This window comes from Quercus robur, chromosome 11, assembly GCF_932294415.1.
Source record: "Quercus robur chromosome 11, dhQueRobu3.1, whole genome shotgun sequence".
Taxonomy (NCBI): Eukaryota; Viridiplantae; Streptophyta; class Magnoliopsida; order Fagales; family Fagaceae; genus Quercus; species Quercus robur.
In genome coordinates, this window is record NC_065544.1 from 10,666,060 (window position 1) to 10,691,514 (window position 25,455).

A 25,455-nucleotide genomic window follows, 5' to 3' on the forward strand; every position below is an offset into this window, starting at 1 on the left:
CCAAATCGTGGCATGGCTAATGGGGCTCGCGGGTACCTGACGGGCCAGGTTTGTGGTTAAGAAAAAAATCCGTTTAATAAACGAGTCGAGTTCGAGTTTTTGGGGCAGACCCGCGGGTTGGGTCCCAGTATGAAAAAACCCGGCCTGTTGCCATTCCTACAAGGGACCAAGTAAAGGATTTGATAATTTACTAAAATTTTATTATTTATTTATGTTCAACAATAAATAGGTTTATGTCCTTAATTAGTATTTAGATTTTAATCTAACTTTTAGGTTACCACTTAGCTATGCGTGTGAGTATATTTTGTAGGAAAGAAAAAAAAATAGAAACTCAAAAATAATAATAATAACTAGTCACTAACCCATACGATGCACGGGATAGTTTTTCAAAAATTATATATATTTACTTTAAGCATGCTACAAAAGTATAATTACATTTGAAATATAATCAAACATTAAAGGAAAATTAAACAATTGTATACAATTACTGCAAAATATGTAGATGAAAAAAAAATTGTAATAAATGAATGCTTCCTCTATTCAAAACCTGATAGGCAAGTATATCATTTTTTATTTAATATATATATTTCTTATACTCTGTAATCTAGAATATTAGATGATACTTATATTCTACATGAGCACAAAGAAGTTAAAATATAAGAGACATGTTGATGAACATTATGGTTGTTTGTACTGGGTTCATACATAATTTAACATGAAAACCATATTGTAAGAGGTCAATCATAAAAGCTTTAAATATACAATGACAATTACTATATTTAAACTCTACTCATATGCAAATAATAAACTATAATAGGCCAACATTACTGGTTAGCAAATAATTTTAGATCTAAAACTGTTTATTTTGTATATGTTTGTACTTTGTAGCAATGGTCAACCACATAACAGATCAATTAAACCATTTTAAGCAGCCATTAAAACAAAATAATTTATCAAACTTCTATATACAAAGATTAATTTTAACCATAGAAAATTAATCATCATTCTAAACATCTTTCTATGTAAAATTTTCTCACTTTAAATATAGATTTGCAACACATGCAATAATTCTAAAATTGAAAATCCATCATCAAATTGAAATTTAAATTGCCCATGAATCATATAATTCGTACCTTGAATGTTTAAACATGAACATGACTTTCCACCCTCCTTGTATTTTGTCTTATTGACGAAGATGATTCACTCCTCCAAGTCTTGCTTTATCAACCGGCCTGAACAAAAAATAAAATAAAAATTCATATATATAAGACCACAAAAAATAAAAATTACATAGAGTTTTACACACAGCCACCTTGAAGATTCAAGACAAAGTGACATTAACAAAGCCTTACCAGTTAGAGCGAATGCTTCAAATACTAAAAAAGAATATTACTCTTGGTTCCTGAAATATATATGTATTAAACCATCAACATCTCATTATATTTTCAATTATATATATATGTGTGTGTGTGTGTGTGTGTGTGTGTGTGTGTACATGTTAAGTTGTTAACCATCAAAATAACAAAAAATTGTTTACCAAAAATCGGAGAAGCCATAATCTTGGTATATGAAAAAGATAGTGAAGCAAAAAGCATAGAAACCCCAAACATAGTGTAAACACAACTGCAATAAAACAAACTGCAAATTTAATATTTATTGCACATCATCTCACTTAATTGTGACTACAAAGCACGATTAAATATTTCATAGCTATATACTTATGTCAACTATGAGTCTTTAATGAACACCAAAAATAAGCAATAGGAATACTCTTCTATAATCAATTATTAAAAATAAATGAAGATTATATAATCAATTATTTCAGCATTAGTTTTGCTGAAAGAGTGTAAACTCTAAACCCAAATTCAAGTTGTAGTATCGACTTAAACAACCATGTAGAGTAAGGCAACGTGATTGGCTCTTTGTTCCTAACCTCAATCTTCTCCTCCTCCTCATGCATGGCTGTGAGGTTTTTCACTTTTTCTTTCTCTTCATCCATAGATTTGGAAAGAGTCGCTGAACTTTTTCTATAACTTTCGTCATCTTCAAACCCTAGTACCACACTCAGCGCAAAGAAAATTTAGAAAAGATAGGAATTCTTAAAACCGATTTTATAGTAAAATCAAAATTTTTGTTTTTTATTTATTTATTTCAGTAATGCTAATATGGAAAATTGTGGAGAGGTTAGAAGATTCGGTTATATATATATAGATGATGATGATAATAATAATAATAATGGTATTGCACATCATTGTACAATGGGCTTAACATTACATATATAATAGTCATTTGATAGGTCCACTCCCCTTTCCAACTTCTTGGACTCTTCTACTACAATGTCAATTTAATGGGTTACGTAAATAGGCAACTACCTAAGGTTCCCAATGAAAAAAGGCCCTCAAATTGTTACCAATAGAGATATTTTTGTATTGATAGAAGTATTAATTAAGCTCCAAATATTTACCAATAAATAACAAGTATTTTTTTAATCAAAGAATTAACTAGTTATAAAGAAAAATCTTTTCATTGGATGTGGCAATGATTATTTGTTTTTCTCAATTTTAGAGTGTAGAATTCATATAATCTTCCACACACAAATTTTGAAAGAACTCTTTAATCTTTCACTAGTAAATAAATTTATACTCAAATTTTATTTAGAGATCAAATATATAATTTTGTTAAATTTTACAATCATAATTGTTTAGTATCAGGTTGTTTCACTTAATAAATAGTGTTTATTTTGGTTGTATTGTCATTGAGTAATATGATAGAATCATTGTAATTTTTAATTTTGTATCTAAAAATGTAGATCTTAAATTATAAAAAAAAAAAAAAAGTTAAAATAAATCTTATATTAATATTCAAAATATAAAAATAGACTCCACTTAAAGTAGTTGCCTTAGACTCTACAATGCCTTGAGCCGGCCTATTCTAAAATGAAAGATTTTTCTCCATCAAATGAAATTTGTAAAAGATTTAGTTAAGTACAAAATACATAGTCAACTAAACTTGCTTGTGCATAAAGATTTAAAAGATTTAGTTAAGACCTCAGTTAGGACAGGTTCCAGGCTTGACCACCTTTCATACTGAATTTTTTAAGCCTTCCAAAGAACATGACAATGATGAGGATGAATTTCCCCTTGGTACTCCACCTTCCCACGAATCCATACCATGTGTCTACACAGAGGCTATCTGGTTTCAATTGCTGTTTGCAGCTGTATCCAGTGGTAAACCCAACATTCCCGTATGCACTAAACGTTACCAGAGAACCTTAGTTATTATTATTTGAACATTAATACAAGTGATCAACCAAACATGCAATTGAACTTCATATATGGTTTGCTACTACTAATTTTTAGGCCATTTGTTTACTAAAGATTCCCTTTTTTTTTTTTTTTTTTTTTTTTTAAATTTATATTTCCGTCAAACTCTGTCACATCAATAAGTAGGTATTGAAAAAAAAAATCTAATATAAAATATATCCCAAAATTATTGTTTTGGAATTTACTTTGTGTCACATCCGAATGATTTGGCATGCGCGCATAAGATCAGAAGATATGATTTTTTTTTTTTAGAGATACAGAAGATATGATTTTATTTAAGAGAAAAGTAAAGAAAGTGGGAAAAGAAGCTTACCTTATAACTTCTATGGTGACGTTCAAAACATTAAAGTTGAGTTGTCTTCTTTCATTTTCTCTCTGTGATACATATGAGAATAATGAAAATCGCTAAATAGGAGAGTTGGGAGAAAATTATACACTCTAAAAAAAGTCTTCTTTCGATTTTGGCTTTGTTTCCCATTTTCTGGGATCTCCTCATGCACATGAACTTTTGGTGGAATGAACGTACTATATGGTGGGAGATACCTGTAAAGAGAAAAGTAGACTTAATAAAGTTCATTCTAGCTGACTTGGTATGGTTGTGTGAAGAAAATTATTTTTTTCATAATGAATAGTCATCGAAGATATCCATGACATGCCTACTCTAAGAATATTAGTTTATTAAATATTTAAAAAAAAATTTTGGAAAATAATAATACAATTGATTTTTTTTTTTTAACAAATTTTATATTTCTCATAAAAATAGTTTTAAAACTTTCTTAAAGTAACCTGTTAACAAAAGTTATAAAAACAACCGTTAATAGGACACTTTTACTTAAGCATTTTGACCTTATAATTAAGTAGAAATAAGGGTAACAATGGCCTTAATTATGAAAATGTTCATTGTTCCTTAATTATTCCTACTATTCCCATAATGCATATTGGAATCACTTTGGAAACCTATGGCATGGATAACAATTGTGGGGTCAAAACTCAAAAGAACAATTGCACAATTTATGCTTGGGGAACCTTGACCCAAAAAACAACAAACATAATCCTTTTTGTTTTACTTGAGATGGAGGGTATCATTTCTTATGAATAACTATTCCTTATAATAGAAATACATGACATCTAGCATGCAATTGACACCTTTTCAATAATCTTAACTATCATTTTGCTGTGCAATCTTTGAAGAAAGAACTAAGAAGAGTTAAAAATAGTAGAGGAAGAACAAAGTTGATAAAAAAAGAAAAAAGAAGACAAAGTATGTGAGAGAATGAAGCCATATTTTGTTAGAGAGAGAGAAAGATAGAGTACGGTTGTGGGTCTTGGGGCTTTTAGGAAATTATAATTCTATAGCTATTAATCAGGTTAAAGAATAACTATTAAATCCATTTACTAAAGGGATGATTATTCTTCATTTAAAAAATACTTATTATTTATGAATAATTATTACTTATGAATAATTATTTCTTGTAATAGAAACATAATAGTTATTACATTACAAGATCTATTACAGTATACTAAACATGCCCTTAGTATACTCATTATATCTTACTATGAGAGGAGATAGGATGTATTTATTGTATTCCCAAAATATAATTACTACAATTTTTTGTAAAATTGTGATTTACAACTATGTATTTTGTTGGCTTTAATTTCATGTCAAATTTGATTGTAATTTTGTTCAATCATTTCCCTATATTTTTGTGGGATTTAATGTAAGGGTTATGTGTGAGAATTTGGTGAAGAATCTGTGAAGAAGTGGTTTTTGTGACTAGACTCGCGACTGATGACCCATGAAACAAACCACGTGAGAAACACATGCTGAAATCTGAAGAGTCATTGATAGGCTAGTTTTTGCGAGTGACTCGTGACTTAGGCCAAGTCGTGAGTGACTCATGAAGCCTGCTGCCTATTACTTTTTTAGTGTGACTTTTCCCATTCTTTACCAACACTATATAACTCTCATTACCACAAAATGTAAGAAAAATAAGGAGTATTTTCTAAATAAACTTTTGAGAGAGAAACCCACTTGAGAGCTAGAGATTGTTTTACCCACAATTTTCTACATCATTTCTCTAAAGTTTCCATCTACTCTCACCTCTCCATTTACACATCCTTGAGAGGTTCTTAACCTAAACACTTACCTCACCCATTCTGAGTGTTGAGAGAAGTTTTGGTGCCTTTGGAAAGTATTGGAAGAAGCCATTGAGTGGCGAATGCAACCGGGTGAAATTGCGGGATCTAGATAACTAGTGAAGACAAGACTCCAAGAATTCCATTGGTAGCAAGAGTTTGGAGAGCTCAAGTACATTGGGTAGAATAGACTTGGAGGGTCTTTTTGATATTCGTGTATTTCAACTTATTCACTAGTGGATCAATTTGGAGGGCTGCGAAGAGGTTTTTTGCCAAGTACTTCGATTTCCTCTTCGATAACACGTCTTAGTGTTATCTTGTGTTTGCATATCTTTTCCCTACTATTTAAGCTTTACATTTATTGCTTATTGTGCGTGCTTTATTCTTGTTCCGCACTTAGATAAGTTAGAGTAAAAACAATTAAACTTTAATTTAAAATTGGAGGTCTAGATAAGTATTATTGTTTTCACACTAATTGAGCTTTCATTTTTTATTTATTTTTCTTAAAATAACTACAAAATTTATTTGAGGGTTAAGTATTTGGAGTACTTTATCTTCTAATAAAACTTTCTTCACTTTATTTAATTTTTGTTCTGTGCTGGTCACAAAAAAAAAAAAAAAAAAAAAAAAAAAAAAGGGAGAAAAAACGTACTGTTAGGTTCTAAAGTTTAGGATTTTATGTATTTAGAACTCTAATGTGTATTGTTGGCAAACCATGATCAAAACAATGTGTTTAGAAGTGTTTAAGTCTAGCTCAAAGTTGTGATTTTATGTAAAGTTGGAATCGAGTTAAAGCAGGAAGCATTGTGCCTTTCGGCCTGGCTCGATCGATTGAAAGACAGGCTCAATCGATTGAAACTCGAGCAGAATGCTTTTCTGCAGATTCGTCCAACTCAGCCCTAGTTGTTTTAAAACGTTTTTAGGGTTTCTTATTTGTCCTAAGTATAAAAGGCAAACCCTAGCCACGTTTTAGTGTTGCTCATATTTGCGGTTTGTGTAAATCTCTTATGAGATCTAGAGGAGCTTTCCTTTACACAAACTTAGGGTTTTCAAGGAGAAGATTTATCTACGTCTTGATGATCAATTCAGTTGCTGCCATTGAAGTTTAAAGAAAATACAAGCGGGTGTACTTGTATCTGGTGGTGAATCCAAGAAAGAAGGAGTCTGTGGATTTGGAGCTTGCATGTGGTCGTGTCAGTAAGTTCTACTGGTTGGTAGCAATAAGAAGTCGAGCGTGGGAGCTTGTAAGTCTTATTATATGAACTTCGATTCTTTCAAGATAGTGGATTCAAGTTTCCCTTGAGGATAGCTATGTCAAATCCTCCCCAGGTTTTTATCGGTTTGGTTTCCTGGTTGATCATATCTTGTGTCATTTATTTTCCGCTGCTTTGCATGATTTGATCTTTTATATTGTGATAACCTAGACTTGTTTAATTAGACTAAGTAACAACTTGGCTAATTACCTAGGTTTAATCAATTGTTTAAAGGGTCTAAAAACTGTCAAGTGGTATCAGAGCAGGTTGCTCTTTTGTTGTTGATTTTTTGATCACTGAGCTGATCCTTGACCCCTGTTGTCATGGAATACGGACACTCTCTAGTTATTCCTCCTCATTTTGATGAGAATAATTATGCTTACTGGAAAGTAAGGATGAAAGCATTCCTGAAATCTATTGATGAGAGGGTGTGGAACTCCGTTGAATACGGATGGGAGAAGCCCACTGCTCCTGTTAGTGAGTGGGAAACTTCTCAAAAAGAAGCAGCTTCGTTTAATAGCAAGGCTCTGATGATGAATCTTTTGATGAATTCTATGTTAAATTGAATGATATTGTTAATTCTGCTTTTAACTTGGGTGAAATCTATGATCAACCTAAAATTGTTAGGAAGATTCTTAGATCTTTGACTGAAAACTTTAGACCCAAGGTGACTACCATTACTGAAAGCAAAGATGTGGACTCCATCCCTGTTGATGAACTTGTAGGATCTTTTCAATCTTATGAGTTGGATCTACCCAAAACTACCAAATCCAAATCAATAGCTCTTAAGTCAGTTGATGATGTTGAAGGTGGTGGATTTGATGATGAGCTCTCTGCTACAGAGATTGCCTATCTTGCCAAGAACTTTAGAAACTTTCTCAGGAATAGCAATAGAAAGGCAAGAGGCACAAACACTGCTGAACCTAGAAATTTTAGAAAGCATGATCCCACTAAGGTTAACAATAATGATAAACCTAGAGAAAGAGTAGGTCAATCTTCAAATAACTCCTTGGGCTCTCAGTGTTTTGGATGTCAAGGGTATGGACACATGAAATCTGAATGTCCAACCTATTTGAAGTCTAACGGTAAGGCTATGGCTATAACCCTTAGTGATGGTGAAGTTTCTGATCATGAGTCTGATTGTGATGAGGATGGAAACTTCATTGCTTTCACCGCTACTGCTGTAGTTGATGAGAGTATATCTGTTGAAGAGAACCCTTCTGATGGGGAACTCTCTGAAGATGCAGATCTTCAAGAAGCCTATAACAAATTTTGCAAAGTTGCTGTAAAGGATGCTATGAATGTTGAACTTGGCCTGAAGAAAATTGAATCTCTTGAACTGGATAAGAAAAATTTGCTTGTTAAACTATTTGATGCTAATGATCTTTTGAACAATGTGAAAACTGAAAATATGCTTTTGCTTGATAAAGTCAAATCTTTGGAACTTGATTTATTTGTTGCTAGATCTGCTAGTTCTAAACTTGATCAAATGCTGAGTGTTCAAAAGTCATCTTCTGACAAAACTGGATTAGGTTATGTTGATAGCATCTTTGTGTTCGCTCCTCATTCCACAAAGTTTGTTCCTTCATCTTCTTCCTCTGAACCTTTAGTGAGTGAGATAGTGAGTGAAACTGTCAAACCCCCTGTGAGTGAGGTTGTTAAACCCTTAGAAGGTTCATCATCTAGGAAGATTAGGGTTGATCCGAAAGAGTCTAAGCCTAAGAAGCCTACCCTATCTAAGGACAAGACACATGATAAGTCTGCATAGGTTTGTCACTTTTGTGGAAAGCCTGGACACATCCGTCCAAATTGCTACAAGTTGCAAGCTGCTAAGAGAGCAAACAAACCAAAAGTACCTGTGCTTCAAGCACTTGATCCTATGGTACTTATTGATGATTTGGTAAAAGTTTTAAACCTTTATTCCAATCCTGGAGTTGGTAATCATTCTCAAGTGAAAAAGAACTCCAATGCTCGTGGTGCATCTAAAAGGTTTTGGATGCAAAAGACTCAACCTAACTGAGTCTTTCTGACATGGTCCTTGTGCTTCATTTGCTCTACCCTTTGTGACCATTGTTCTTCGGTTTTGTTTTGTTTTGTTTTTTTTTTTTTCTAGGATTTGCATAGCATAACATTCATGCATTTCATTCTAGGTGTTTTTTTTTTTTAATTAAAATAAATAATAATAAAAAAGGAAGAAAAAGGAAGCACATTTTGTTTTGCACCATTCTTCTTGGTTTTTGAGAACAAGGTTGGTCAATTTATTTTCACATAACATGTCTTTTGTACCTTGTTTAGCCTTGATGGGCTTATTTATTGCATTTTACTAGTTGAAACTTTGTAGTGCATGTTGTGTGAGAAAGATGTTTATGGTTTTTGATTATTATGTCTTAATCTTGAAGTCACATGTTTTTAAATGTTGGACTTGAACTTTTAGAGAAAGGCATAAATAACCATCTCACCACTGTTCACTAGCCAATCATGAACACCTTAGTGCATATCATAAGATTTTGTACTCGAGAAAGTGTAGCACATGCAAAAAAAAAAAAATAATAAGGTGAAGTCTCGGGTTAAATTGCTTAATTCTTAAAATCAAAATTGGTGAGTACTATTAGGCTTGATGTCAAACTCACATAACATAAAATTGGAATGTATATTATGAGGCATAAATACAAGAAACTTACATGATTGCAAGCTTATGATCTAGGAGATGTGGGAGTTATATGATGTAACTCTTTAGGTGATAGTCTCTTTTAAATTTTTTGTGATGAATTTTGTAGAGATTGTGATTGATTGCTATTCACATATCACCTCAATGTATCTCAAGCTTTTGCTAGTTGCACACACTACACGAGTTACTCTTTGCTAAACATTGTACATGTTATTGTGTGTGTTTATGGTCTGACCAATCAAGTTTTGCAAATATTTTGAATTATGTGCAAACTTAATTTGTTGCTTGAAAATTTGTGGAGAATGCAAGAAATTTTGTTTTTGGGAATTTTGGGCTTAAAATCCTTGATTTGAAAATCATATCATCCCATACTTATGCATTTTTGTTCTTAAATTTCAATGCTTTGAGTTAAATCCACTTGTTTTTCAAAAATTGTGGTTTTCCTCAAAAATATGGTGAGTCTCTGCCTAATTTGATCGGTCCATTCTGTTTTTCGATCGATCGAAAATTTTTAAATTTGAGAGAGAGAGTCTCTGTCTATTTCGATCGATCGAGGCTGATTTTCGACCGATCGAAACTTGTGAATTAGGTTTTTAAAAAGACAGAATTGGACCTTTTCAAAGTTACTTTTCAAATAGTTTTCAGCTTTTCTCTCTCTCCGCGTTGGCTCTAGCCTCCACCATCCAATTTTTGTCATTTTCCTTCAAGATTTTTGCAAGGTTTTTGTCTTTGGAGGCCGGTAAGTCCCTTTTGCCCTTCCTTTTCAAGTTTATTTCTTAATTTCATGCATTATCATGGGTATTTTCGACACTTTCAACATATTGGGGTTTTTGATGATTTGAACCTATTTTTGTGAAATTGATCAATGGGTTTTTGTGCTATGATGCTATAATGATGTTCCCTATAGTTTAATTCGATCAATTTTGTGGTTTTTGAAAAATTGGAAATTCTAGGGTTTTGAATTTGATCCGAATTGGAGATTTTGTCTAATTGGGTTAAATTGATGAAATTGGCTTATCACATTGATGTATTTGGTCATTATTTTTGTTATTATATCATGTGTAATGATCAATTCATCAATATTTTTCAAATTGATCAAGTGGTTTTCCAAATTTTGGGGTTTTTGTGTTAAAACCTTAATGTTCAAGCCAATTTTGTAATTTGAACCTTTTGGACTTAATTCACTGCATTAGAACATGCATCACGTCATTCAAACTTGTTCATGCATTATATAGATTTTTATTCTATATTCTGTTTTTGTGCTAACTTGCAGTCTGCCATTAGTTTTGGTTTTGGTTTTGGTTTTGTGTTTTTGTTCTTTTGCTCTGTGTTTTGATCCTTATCTTAGCACCATGCCTAGGAAAACTAGAGCCAATAGGACCCCTTCCACTTCTTCTGTGTCTCCCTCTAGGGTTGAGGAGTTTAGGAATGATAAGTGTCGTGAGGTCTATGAGACTTTGAACCGTAAGCGTAAGATATGGTTTGAGCGAGCTGTTGTGTTAGATGAGCTTGATCCGGCCATTAGGGCCAATTTTGAGTCTAGAGGTTGGTTGCCTCTCTTAGAGATAGATCATCTACCCCTGACCGCCCTGATTAGAGAGTTCTTCTCGAACCTCTCTTGCCACGTCTATGATTCCAACACCCTTATTAGGAGTTGGATACGAGGTGTAGAGTTCACCATTACCCCTTGGGTAGTGGCTGAGGCTCTTGGGGTGCCAGTTGTTCGGGATGCTGACTATCCCTATGATGAGTCACCCTCATTAGACGTTATCATGTCTTACATCACTGGGTCATCTATTCAGTGGGGTTCTAATCCTCGGATCACGTCCGCTGAACTTACCGAGACGGCATATCTCTTCTTTAGGATAGCGTGTCATTCCTTGTGGCCTATCTCTCACTTCCACACCATCCCTTTAAAGCGATGTGTGTTTTTGTATGCCTTTGTTTCTAGAGCGTTTATCAGTTTTCCTCACTTGTTTCTTCGTTCTTTGAACGAGGTTCATAGGAGTTCTGCCATAGGGCATGCACTGATTCATCCTATTTTCATTCATAGAATTTTGCTCTTCCTAGGTCTAGATGGTTTTCCGTCTAGTGAGCCTGTTCATGTGATTGCTCCTATAGGTGCCACCTTTCTTCGTCAGAGGGTTGCTCAGTTGAGAGTTGCTCTTTCTCGTCCTAGAGGTGCGTCATCTAGTGGTGTTCCCCATCCTTCCTCTTCTACAGGTACAACTGCTGTTGAGACTTCAGGTGCTGCTGCTGATGCCGATGTTCCTCCACCGACTGCTTCGGATGATTCAGACATTCGTCGCATGTTGAATCATGTCTTGACCGTTCAGGCGGCTCAAGGACAAATTTTGGTGGACGTGCTTGATGAGATATGTGCCTTGCATGCAGAGTTGGCACAGTTTAGATCACCTCCCTTTTGATGATGGATATCTTGTTTGCCCTTTGGCATTCCGTCACAAAAAGGGGGAGTACTTTGTAGGGTTTTTTGTTTGGAGTTTATTTGTTTTTTATTGGAGCTTGTGGAGTTTTAGATTGTATCTAGGTGCTTCATTTTGTACTCATGCATTTTTAGCTCTTACATTGTTTTTGTTGGGATATTCTTGTTAGGGGGAGTTTTATGTTTTGTTGGTACTTTATTTGTTTCTTGTTTCAAACTGCTTATTGATTTATATTTATGAGTTATTCATTGATATATGTCTTTATTTGTGTGTTGTTTGAAATCAAGAAGTTATTTTGTTACTTGTATTATTTTCACACATGCGGTTATGCATTTTGTTTAGTGTTTCAGGAAATATACAGGTTGATTCAATTGAGCTGCTATCTACACTTGTAACTGATGGATAGTAGTTAGGATTGAATTTGTTTTATGAGCATTATTTTGTAAAGGGCTTTTTATTTTGTAAACTTTGAGTTTCTAGTTGTGTTTTGTCACGGATTGCCAAAGGGGGAGTTTGTTAGGTTCTAAAGTTTAGGATTTTATGTATTTAGAACTCTAATGTGTATTGTTGGCAAACCATGATCAAAACAATGTGTTTAGAAGTGTTTAAGTCTAGCTTAAAGTTGTGATTTTATGTAAAGTTGGAATCGAGTTAAAGCAGGAAGCATTGTGCCTTTCGGCTTGGCTCGATTGATCAAAAGACAGGCTTAATCGATCGAAAGACAAGCTCAATCGATCGAAAGACAAGCTCAATCGATCGAAACTCGGGCAGAATGCTTTTCTGCAGATTCGTCCAACTCAGCCCTAGTTGTTTTAAAACATTTTTAGGGTTTCTTATTTGTAAGTATAAAAGACAAACCCTAGCCACGTTTTAGTGTTGCTCATATTTGTGGTTTGTGTAAATCTCTTGTGAGATCTAGAGGAGTTTTTCTTTACACAAAATTAGGGTTTTCAAGAAGAAGATTTATCTACGTCTTGATGATCAATTCAGTTGCTACCATTGAAGTTTAAAGAAAACACAAGCGGGCGTGCTTGTATCTGGTGGTGAATCCAAGAAAGAAGGAGTCTGTGGATTCGGAGCTTGCACATGGTCGTGTCAGTAAGTTCTACTGGTTGGTAGCAATAAGAAGTCGAGCGTGGGGGCTTGTAAGTCTTATTGTATGAACTTCGATTCTTTCAAGATAGTGGATTCAAGTTTACCTTGAGGATAGTTAGGTCAAATCCTCCCCAGGTTTTTACCGGTTTGGTTTCCTGGGTGATCATATCTTGTGTCATTTATTTTCCGTTGCTTTGTATGATTTGATTTTTTATATTGTGATAACCTAGACTTGTTTAATTGGACTAAGTAACAACTTGGCTAATTACCTAAGTTTAATCAATTGTTTAAGGGGTCTAAAAACTGTCACGTACCATTTATATAGTGAGTAACATAATTAAAAGAAGAACAAAAAGAAAGCATTCCAGTATTAAGTAGTTTTTTTTTTTTTTTTTAAATGCATTCATAGTAATATAGGGTATTTCGTGTACATAACCTTTGTACATATATATAATATTTTCCCCATACTAATCTAATTTTATCAATTATAGGATTTTTAATTTAATTTTTTGAGATTCAAAAGTCTCCAGTAAAGTCAGTCCTATGGAAAATAAAATGGGATGAAAGTCTCTCCAGAAATATTTCATAGAAAATGTCAGTCCTATATATAGAAAAATCTCCCCTTTAAGGTTTCATCATTTTGATTGAGTCATAGAAAATTTTTTGAAGTGTCAAGTCTAATGATTGGAGATCATAATTTATAATCAAGTGAAATATTGACTGTTCACTGTTCAGTCCTATGCTGGGAAAATGTCTCAGTTAGCTAGAGTTTGCTAGTAAGAAAAGGTAAGTCAGAAGTGGCTAAGAGCAATTTTATTTGTTTGTGCAAATTTTTTTGTCTATTTTAACATAAGAACTCACTTTTTCTATTTTACACAACCACTTATCCAAAACTCTCATATCAGTTTATCTATTATACACACTCTTTTCTTTAAATAATCATTTTATAGTCTTTTTATTATTATTTCAACAACCTAGTCAAACCCACTTTCTCTCTTTTCTTTTTTGAACACTATTCTCTCTCTCTCTCTCTCTCTCTCTCTCTCTCTCTCTCTGGATTTTTCTTTTTCTTCTTTCGCTCATCTTTCTTCATCGGTCAAGTTTTCTTCTTTTGCCCCTTTCTTCACAAGAAAATTCCATTAATAAACCAGAAAACTCCATAAACAAACCAAATAAGTTCACTACGACACAAACCATGTCAATGTAAGTCCATTTGAGTTGGATCTGGCGATGGCAGCAAGGCAGATGCGGCAGCAGTAGCAAGGTAGATCCGGCGGATCTGACTAATTTCTGTTGGGTTTTTCATGTGGGTTTCTATTGGACTTTTCATATAGGTTTTCCGTTGGATTTAGTTTTTATTGATTTTGGTTTGGATTTGGAATGAGTTTTTCGGTGGGTTTGGGTTGTGGTGGTGATGGTTGGGTTGTGCCAAGTTAGTGGTTGGATATTTGTCTTCTTCTTCTTTGCTCAGTTGTTGTGACCGTTGGGAAAGAGAGGGAACCCGAATGGTGAGTGAGGCAGCGGCGATTAGCATGAGCAGCGACGAGTGAGATGGTCGGCAGTGGCATGGCTGTGGTGAGACTTGAGAGAGCGGCGGAGATCAATGGAAGAAAAGAGAGCATGAGGTGATAGTCAGACCAGAGAGAAAAGGAGAGAGTGAGGTGGAGAGAGAAAAAATAATAAAATATTAAATGCAAGAGCTACAGTAACCGTGCATATATGCATGGTTACTATAGCAATTGTGCATTTATGCTTAATTTTACACTCATAAATATGAGTGTTTTTTTGGTTAAAATGTGTAAAATAAAGTATTTTTTGTATTTTGCAAGATTTTGCATCTACTGATGCGGATGTTCTATGCAAATAAAAATTGTAAAAGGATCAGCCAAAACTTCTGGAGTGACCAGCCATAGAGAACCATTTACTTGTAATCTTTAACTTTCTTATCCCAATCATGCATTTACAGTGACCCTCCCTAGGGCACAGAATAGGATCTTCTCTATTTCACTCTAAAATGAAGAAAGTCTATTTTACGGCTAAGAGTTTATTTAATATGAACTGCGAAATGAGTTTTTTTTCAAATGGAGAAAATCTCGATACACTTGGTATTGAAATAAAGAACAATTAGAGTAATTACCGAGAGAGAATGTAAGTAAGACACATACATCATAACGACAAAGAGAACCGGAATTGCTGCGGAGATGCTGGAGAGATCAACAACTGATTCACCAGTATGCCGTGAGTTCACAGTTTGAAACAACGAGCCAACGACTTTCTGATACGAATTCAGACCATCCATGACTTGTGAATTCCACTCCATGGAGCAAAACAGTATAAACTGTATCAATATGAACCCGAAAACAGTCATAGCTAGAAGCAAAGCGTGAGGACCAGAGAGCTAATGACCATAGCCCATATCTCCATAATTCATCAATATATATCTGAATTCCTCACGCTTGGTTGTTTTCTTTAAGACCCAGATCATGAATAACAAGCATGGGGGATACAAAGTGTTCCCCATAAGGATTTGTGGAATGAGAAGTAGTAGGAGACCTTAATTCTGCTTGAAAACTATCATGTTCTCATTTGTTGGGACGAACCCACAATTTGTGAAAGTAGAAATAGTTGTGAAGACAGAAAAGGTCAGCGTTTCTAGGCCCTTGTCTTTGAGTACCTTCCTTGCACTTGGAACAAGATTTACATACAATGAAACAAGACCAGAACCAATTAGATGAACTACAAATAGATAACCCAAAACCACATATCCCGAAACATAAATAGAGCTATAAATAAGACGGATTATTCTCTTCTTCTAAATCAATTTGGTTGTCAGAATTAGTATGGTTTGGAAAATTGTGATTGAGGTTAGCAAGAGTGACACTATTTTGGTCACTACTTAGATAATTTTTGGAGAACTTGGACCTTGCAAATTGGAGTCCAAGAAAGGAAGCGAATACCTCTCCACCAAAACACATTAAGATTGTCATAATAATGAGTTGGATGTTGGAAAAAACCTCCATTTCGATTGTTGACATGCTTGAAACTGGCAGAGACGGACGTGAAGAACAGGTCAAAGTCCTTAGGCCTAAACCAAGAAGTTCCTGGCTTTGAGACCATCAAAGCTAGATGACCAAAAATAGAGACAATATAATTTGTTGTCAGAGAATTATATTTATATTTATGGATCATAGTGTAAGAAGAAAAAGCCATCCCTAGTTAATATACATTTTCCCTCAAAAAAAGAAAAAAAAGAAAAGAAAAAAAAGTTAATATACATTGACCTAACTGTTAGCTCAGCTGTAGACTCCTAAAGTTGGACCTTTCCCACTTGTATAAAAAGTTAGAAGTATGCAAATTTCCCAATATAAAGTACATACAAATGCACGGCCTAGAGAAATTGTTTTTGTTTTTGTTTAATGGATGATTGTTTGGATTGTTTTGTTTCTACATAGATATACATATATCTATATGCCATTTATTTTTTTCAACATCAAATATACGTGGTAGTCACCCACAATAATCAAGAATCAAGATATCACTTAATGATACTACCGCGCACCATTAACGTGATTGTTATTCTACAAGTATAAGTGTTTGTGCGTGTATGGGGTAAGAGCCAGAGTTCTAGTCTTCAGGAGAGTTTCACAAACATATATGCTTAGATTAGGTTAGAGTAAAATTTCTATCTTGTATAAAAAATATATATAATAAAATAAAATAAAATAAGAAAAGATATCACTTAATGATACTTCTTTTATTAACGCAATAATGAAACATTTTTGTATCATTTATTGACATTTTGTGCAATATACAATTAGTGTAACCTAGTTTTTTATTGAAAGAATTAGATTACACATAATAAAAAAAACTGGACAACTCAATTAAAAAACCTACTGAGCAAAATTCTCTCTCTCTCTCTCTCTCTCTCTCCATTACCATAAGAAAGAATCCTAAGCTCAACCCAAATTCAATGCCTTTTCATTTTCGATGCTCTTACCTAAGAGAATTGTTGAAGGAGGTGTGAACACAAAAAGAGAGATTTAAAAAGTTTTGTTAGTTGTTTATGAAACTTTGTTGGATTTATTAATAGATGTGGCTTAATTTTATTATAATAGTTGGACTAAATTGTAAGGGATTTTACTCCCCAAGATACAAATCTCCTATGATTAAGGAACATTTACTTATTTGGTCTAACCAAAAAACTACTGTATCCATTTAAACAAAACTTATTGGACTCTCATTCTCTTTTGTTAACTCTTCGGCCCCTCATTCCCTTTTCTTTTTAAACTCAATCCTAGTCATCCATTCCTCTTCTTCTCCTCTACCAATACCAAAAACTCTTTGCCTCCTTCTCTACCCCAAACGATGTCTTATTAGGAGTAGCTTAAAATTCACACTAAAATTGCAGTTAGAGACAGAGTGATGGAGCGAAGGAGATAAGGACACATGGTTATGGTGGTAGTGGCAACAATAATATCAAATCTTTTAATTTTATTTAATGTTTTTCTGTTAATTTAAGTGCCTAGGAAAAGAGTAGCGCTGAGTTTGGCAATGTTGTCCATTTTATGTTTTTCGAAAGAACTTATTGATGTACAATCTTGTACTTATGAAATTGTGTGGTTTAACACATTGGGGCAGTAGCTGTTAAGTTGAATTTGGATAAAGCTTATGATTGACTTGAATAGGGATTTATTGGAAATACACCTGGGCCTTTTCAGTTTCGAAAAAACATTATCAACTTTATTATAAATATGTTATCTTCATTGACCTTTTCAATTACATGTAATTTTTTTCCTTATCATATTTCATCCCAAAGAAAGGTATATGTTAAGGTGATCTACTATCACTTTATTTATTTATTTTATTCATCAATAGACTATTGATGATATTGGAGCAGGCCACTAAAGCTATTAAATCTTTCCTTTAAGTTGAGTTTGTAAATTTTGGCAAGTCCTTTTTGTCAATTTTGTCTTCCTTTTCTTTTGATATTTTGATAGTTGGGGTGAGAGAATTTGAACCCTGGATGTCTCGTTTGAAAATACCAAGATGTGCCAACTGGTCGAGTTACAAGACTCTTGATCTTTTTTTTTTTTCTAGAACTAAGAGTAGAGATTGCCAAAATTTGAATAACATAATCCAGAAATTTCATGGAAATTCAGGACAAATCATAAGCAACCACAAATAAATCCAAAGTGTTTTTTTCTTCCCTCAACACAAATAGGCACATATAGTAAATGATCATGGATCTACTCAATTTGTCACTGTTAACAACATATTTTGTTCAATCTTAATTTACATGCAAAATCAAACCTTAAAATTCTCCAAAATCATGTTTTCACACTAGGATAATGAGAATTCTAGATATTAATTAATTTATTCAATTCGAACATCGGATCACTTAATTTTTCGGTCCAAAGTTAAAATGAGCAAAATGCCCTTTGTGGGCCAAACTCTAACTAAGCTGACCAATGGTCAAACAAGCTCAAAAGCTCACCTGAACACCAATATTTTACCCAAGTTTGACCAAGGCCAACCTGAGTTTAAATGCGATTTGACCAAAATCTGACAGTTTGATTGGAATAAATTTATGTGTGTGCGTGCGCATGCGTGTGTGAGCATGAGATCCTACCATGTGACACTTTGAGAATTTGTTCATTAGCATTTCATGCAAGCAAATGAATTAATGACCTATTAAATTTTTATTATTTATCTTGTTAGGTTCTAAAATTTTAAAACAATTGGCAAACCTTGAGCACAGATTTGTCTAGATATGAATCTTAGACTCTATAGGGTATATTAAACAATACTTAAGGTACTGCAAGTCAGAATACAAGAATAAGGAAGATGCAAATTGAGAAATTCAAAACATGCAAGGCTCGACCGATCGAGAAGATAATTCGACTAATCGAATTATGAATCTGTAGAATTTAATTTCGGCCTAATAGCCCATTGGCTCATCAAGTGATTAGGGTTTCAGATCTACTTCATTAAGTATTTGAAGGAAACTCTAAGGCATGTTTTGTTGAGACTTTGGAGTACATTTCTCTTTTGAGATCCAAAAAGGTTCTGTGCTTTCTCATTTCGAAGTTACTACTAGAAATCAATTTACATACCATTAGAACCGGTAGATTTGAAGTTGCTACATACCAGTCATCAATGGTGTTAGATCTAAACCTTCAATGGAGGTCTTGGAGTTATAGACTAGAGGTCTATGTTGGAGATCTAAAGACTTGAACTAGAGGTTCATGTTGGAGCAAGTCCACATCAAAGAAGCCTGAAGGGTTCAAAGCTCAGTTTTGTAACTATAGTTAGATTTACTACGAATTGGTATTCTTGATTGTAAATCTCAATTTGATATAGTGGATTGTTCTCTTGGGATCGTTCCCTTCAAGTTTTTTTTTACCTTAAAACTAGTTTGTTTCATTAGTTTTCCTGGGTCATCACATCTTGTGTTATTTAGATTTTCGCAATGCAAGTTATGTGTGATGAATGTTTAACCTAAATCTGAATAATTAACCTATGTAACTACTTGGCTAATAAATTTGGTTAAACATACTATGTTTTCAGGGGTCTAAAAACTAATATATTTATATTCAACAATAAGTCGGTTTATGTCCTTAGTATTTAAATTTTAATCAAACTTTTGGGCAACCACTTAGCTGTGTATGGGTTTCTATTTTGTAGGGAAAAAAAAAAAGAATAATAATAGTATTGTGCATCATTATACAATGGACTTAACATTACATATATCATTGTCATATAGTTCCATTCCCTTTTCCAACTTCTTGAACTCTTCTACTCCTAATTAACTTCTATGTTTTCTAAAATGAAAAATTTTTCTCCATAAAATGAAAGCTTTGCAAGTAGTAACACAGGTTTATTCCCCTACCATAGCAAATATTTTATATATTTTTGTTTCCTTTGTATTGAAAAATTAACCTTCTATACTTTGTCTTGCAATATGTTGGCTTCCCTTTCTGAAAGGTACATTATATATTTTGTTGTTTTGAAATATTTTGTGAAGATATATTATCACCCAATTTTGCCATATTGTTTGTGAAAAATAGTCAATGGAAAAAGAGAGGCAAAAGTTTTGAATTGTTCATCCACAAGAACATAACAGCATGTCTTCAAAAGATATTTCATTTAAAAAGACGTGTTTTTAAGCCCCAAATTGGTTGTTTCAAACAAGGACAAAGTCCTCTAATACTTTGAGTAGAGTATTTGAGGGGAAAAAAAAAAAAGTAGAAAATGGAGGTGGTAAGGCTTGCACGCCAAAGGACTAGGAGGCATATGATTGTATCAAGAAAAGGATAATGGTCAAGAAAATGTGTTCTATATACGTGGAATCCTTGATTATATTTGATTGTGGAAGTAGTGGGGGTAACAAGTCTAATGACACACCACTTATTTGTGATCTGTGATACAGAGAGTTGTAAGAGAGCAGGACTTCACATGCAAATGCTATTGAATAGTTCTCAGGAAAGAAGTTCATATGCTCAACGATTATGGCAAGCAACTCCTCCACTAATAAATGCTATTTCTCACTTGGTTGTTGGGCTCAATGGTGATGTTGCTACTACAACTACTGTGAAAAAATTTGAGTCATCTTCATTCTAAATTGTCCACAAATGTCAGTAATTAACTAGGGTAGGCAGACGCATCGGCATATGCCTACGTCTAAGTTCGCAGGTACTAGCAGTGTACTACAAAAATTTGAGTTGTAGTTTTGTTTTGTTTTTTCTTGATGTTTTTAATATGGGAGATATGAAAAGAATCTGAATATTCTTCCAAAAACCACCAAAACCTAAGTTAATCACACATCATAGTTTAATTATCCACATGTTGCCAAGGAAACTACACGGTAGTTTTTGCAAATTATTACTTGGTACTCATGAGGAAGCTTAAGTACTTCATATTACAAGACTTAGTACAAACCTTGTACTTTACTTTATAGTAGTACAAATTAAATACTTAGTCAACTAAACTTCTTGCATGAAGAAGTTAAAGATTTAGTTAAGACCTCAGTTAGGAAAGGTTCCAGGCTTGACCACCTTTCATACTGAATTTTTTAAGCCTTCCAAAGAACATGACAATGATGAGGATGAATTTTCCCTTAGTACTCCACCTTCCAACGAATCCATACCATGTGTCTACACAGAGGCTATCTGGTTTCAATTGCCGTTTGCAGCTGTATCCAGTGGTGAACCCAACATTCCCGTATGCACTAAACGTAACCAGAGAATCTTAATTAGTTATTATATACAGCCTACAGGTGATTGAAAAAACAATGGAACTTCGTATATTGTTTGCTACTACTATAATTCCAAGGCCACTCTGTTTACAAAAGATTCCAATTCTACCTTCAAATTTTTTTTACCGCTAAATTGTAAACTACACCCCCTAAAGTTTGGGGTGTTTAGATTTTAAATCTGAAAATTTCAGAATTTGGATTTTATCTTTGAAATTTGGGGGTATTTGGATTTTACATCATGACGTTTTAGAATTTGGATTTTACCCGTTAAAGTTTGGGAAAATTATATCATAAAGTTTAGGGATATTTGGATTTTACATACTGAAATTTTAGAATTTAGATTTTATCTCTTAAAGTTCTATTCTATTTGCATCAACAATCCCTTCATCCATATTTTCCGTTAAATACCACATAAACTTGTCATGCATGTTTAGCTCATCCAATAAAATAATGTCGCATCATTTTTATTATGTCTTGTATGGCAAGTTTTTGTGGCCCTTAACGGAAAATATGAATGGAGGAATTACTAATGCAAATGAAATAAAATTTCAGGAGGTAAAATCAAAATTCTGAAACTTAAAGAAGTAAAAAATCCAAACATTCTCAAATTTTAGAATGTAAAATCCAAATTTTAAAACTTTACAGTGTAAAATTCAAACAACCTCAAACTTTAAGAAGTAAAATCCAAATTTTGAAATTTCAATGTGTAAAATCCAAAAACCTATAAACTTTAGGATATACACTGTATAGTTTACAATTTATTTTTTTTTTTTAATTTTTTTTTTTTACATATATGTTTCCGTGATACTTTGTCACATCAATTTTCTAATATACTTTGTGTCTCATCCGACTGATAACATGCATAAGATCAGAAGATATGATATAATAAGAGAATAGTAAAAAAAGTGGGGGGAAAAAAAACTTATATACCTTATTACTTCTATGGTGACGTTCAAAACATTGAAGTTGAGGGGGTCTTCTTCCATTTTTTGTCTCTCTGTGATACATATGAGAATAATGAAAAAGGCTAGATAGGAGAGTTGTGAGAAGATTAGACACTCCATAAAAGTCTTCTTTCGATTTTGGCTTTGCTTCCCATTTTCTGGGAACTCCTCATGGACATGAACGTTTGGTGGAATGAACGTAGTATATGGTGGGAGATACCTGTAAGATAAAAGTAAACTTAGCTGGTACCATATTAAAGGTTTTTTTTTTTTTTTTTTTTTTTGGAGTAACTTTAATTAAGTTCATTCTAGCTGACTTGGTATGCATGTGTGGAGAAAATTGTTTTCGTCATGAATAGTTACTGAAGATACCCATGTTATAATGGCCACATAAGTAACTCTGAAACAAATCTTTTCACTTAAGCAATTATAAGTGGAAATAAGGGTAATTAATAATGCATGTTGGAGTCACCATTGGAACCCTATGGCATGGATAACAATTGTGGGGTCAAAACTCAAGAGCACAATTGCGAAGGAGAAAGTATACCATATTTCAGTAATACCAACTCAGCATCTGTTTTGGTATTTCCTACCTAATAAATAAGTGACACATGTTTCAAAAAACTATATTAGACTACTCTAATAAATTAATCACAATCTTCTATACTATCGGGAAAATAAATTAATCGTTTACTGGAATAGTTTGATGTGGTTTTTTGAAACATGTGTCACTTATTTATTAAGTAAGAAATACTAAAACAGATGTTGAGTTGGTATTACTAAAACATAGTATACTTTTTCATTGGGAAGAGCCAAAGACTGACTTTAATGAAGTGACAACTTATGCTTCGGGAACGTCAGCCCAAAAAACAACGAACATGACATTGTCATTCCAAAAGGGATACTTAAATAAGGAATTGTAGTCTAATCTTTGCTGTTAAAGTTTGATATTATTATAATTTGAATTTTGTTAATGGATGTCCAAAAAACATATATTTATAAAATATTTTTAAAAGCTTTTTAAGGATAGAAAAAAAAAAAAAATTAACAGTATTTTATATTTTAATGTGGTAACCAATTAATATCAGAAAAATTATATAACACTTCAAAAATACAATAAATGTGTAGTATCTCTTTATGAATAATGAAATCTAATATAAATTTAATTAGTAAGATTCATTATTATATGAGATGATAAAGTATACATTTATTATATTCTTAAAAAATAATTACTATAATTTTTTTTTTTCCTGAGAAGAACTCCAAAATTGATTTTGAGGGTAAGTATTTGGGGTACAATAAACTTTTGTATAATTGTCAAATCTAATGAATGGAGATCATAATTTATAATCAAGTGGAATATTGATTCTTTAGTCAAAAGTGGCTTAGCCAATAAAAGTTATAAGAGGGTACATGCCAAAACTTCTGGCGGGACTAGCCACTAAGAACCATTTCCTTGTAATCTCTTAACTTTGTTATCCCAATCATGCTTTTACAGTCTCTGAACTTTCTTATCCCAATCATGCGTTTACAGTGACACTCTCTAGGCTCAGAATAGGATCTTCTCTATTTCATTTGAAATGGAGAGAGTCTATTTTACAGTTAAGAGATTATTTAATCTGAATGGTGAAATCAGTTCATTTCAAATGGAGAAGATCTCAATACCCTTGAAATGGAAATAAAGAACAATTAGAGTAACCGAGAGAGAATGTAAGACAGACTCACATACATCATTACGACGAAGAGAACCAGAATTGCTGAGGAGACGCTGGAGAGATCAAATACTGATTCACCAGTATGCCGCGAGTTCACAGTTTGAAACAAAGAGCCAACGACTTTCTGATACAAATTCAGACCATCCATGACCTGTGAATTCCACTCCATGGAGCAAAACAGTATAAACTGTATCAATATGAATCCGAAAACAGTCATAGCTAGAAGCAAAGCGTGATGACCAGAGAGCAAATGACCATAGCCCATATCTCTGTAATTCATCAATATATATCTGAATTCCTCACGCTTGGTGGTTTTCTTTAAGACCCAGATCATGGCTAACAAGCATGGGGGGTACAAAGTGTTCCCCATAAGGATTTGTGGAATGAGTAGTAGTAGGAGAGCTGAATTCTTCTTGAAAACTATCATGTTCTCATTTGTTGGGACAAAACCACAATTTGTGAAAGTTGAAACAGTTGTGAAGACAGAAAAGGTCAGTGTTTCTAGTTCCTTGTCTTTGAGTACCTTCCTCGCACTCGGAACAAGATTTACATACAATGAAACAAGACTAGAACCAATTAGATGAACCACAAATAGATAACCCAAAACCACATATCCCAAAACCTTAATAGAGCTATAATTAAGACTACCATTCTCAATAATATTATTGATGTCTGGTTTCTCTTTTTCTACATCAAGTTCAATTTGATTGTCAGAATTAGTGTGGTCAGGAAAATTGTGACCTAGGTTAACACTGTTTTGGTCACTACTTGGACAATTTTTGGAGAACTTGGACCTTGTAAATTGGAGTCCAAGAAAGGAAGTGAATACCTCTCCACCAACAAACATTAAGATTGTCGTAATAACGAGTTGGGTATTGGAAAAAACCTCCACTTCGATTGTTGACATGCTTGAAACTGTGGTGGCAGAGACGGACGTGAAGAACACGTCAAAGTCCTTAGGCCTAAACCGAGCAGTTCTTGGCTTTGAGACCATCAAAGCTAGATGACCAAAAATAGAGACAATTATGAAGTAACTGAGCTGGATCCAAAAAGGGTTGACATGGAAGAGGAAGAAACGAAAAAACGAGCGAATTTGACGAGAGAAGGATTGGTTGAAACAAGAAAAATTAATCATCTTTACTGAGGTAAGATTTGCATAACCATGCTTAAAGTGGATATATGGGGCTTATTTATAAAGAGGCAGTACGTGCCGTACAAACTCTATAATTTAGGGTTTATTTGGATTGAGCCTATTTTTGTTGAAACTAAAACTGAAAATATTGTAGCGAAATAATTTTTAAATGTGTAAATAGTGCTGTGGGACTTATTTTTAATAAAAAAGTTGCTGAAATGTGAAATTTGTAAGTCCGTAAACAATGCACGGATGCATTATTTACCGTGAAAAAATCAACTTTTGCGGCCACATTACTCCCTGAAACGCGTGAAAACAAACAAAAAAAACAAAAAAACAAAATAAGCGCCAGATTAAGTGCAATCCAAACAGATACTTAGTGGGATACATGAGATTATTTATTCATCTATAGCTAATGCACTGAAATGACACTACATAAAAAGGAACCTGCGGCATCAGAATTATTTTTTCTCTGCTTAAGGATATTCTGA

General features: G+C 33.4%; 1 protein-coding gene and 1 pseudogene across 1 annotated transcript; both read right to left on the minus strand.

The window, feature by feature from the left end:
• Positions 1–3,052: 3,052 nt before the first annotated feature.
• Positions 3,053–18,551, minus strand: LOC126704700 (sodium transporter HKT1-like; annotated as a pseudogene).
• A 2,176-nt stretch (positions 18,552–20,727) lies between these two features.
• On the minus strand, positions 20,728–24,982 carry LOC126705754 (sodium transporter HKT1-like). The gene is made up of 3 exons (XM_050404934.1): positions 23,847–24,982; positions 22,104–22,337; positions 20,728–21,146 (listed from the first exon to the last, which is right to left on the minus strand). The coding sequence occupies exons 1-3, from the start codon at positions 24,965–24,967 to the stop codon at positions 20,948–20,950; spliced, it is 1,554 nt and encodes a 517-aa protein (XP_050260891.1). The 5' UTR covers positions 24,968–24,982; the 3' UTR covers positions 20,728–20,947.
• Positions 24,983–25,455: the final 473 nt, after the last annotated feature.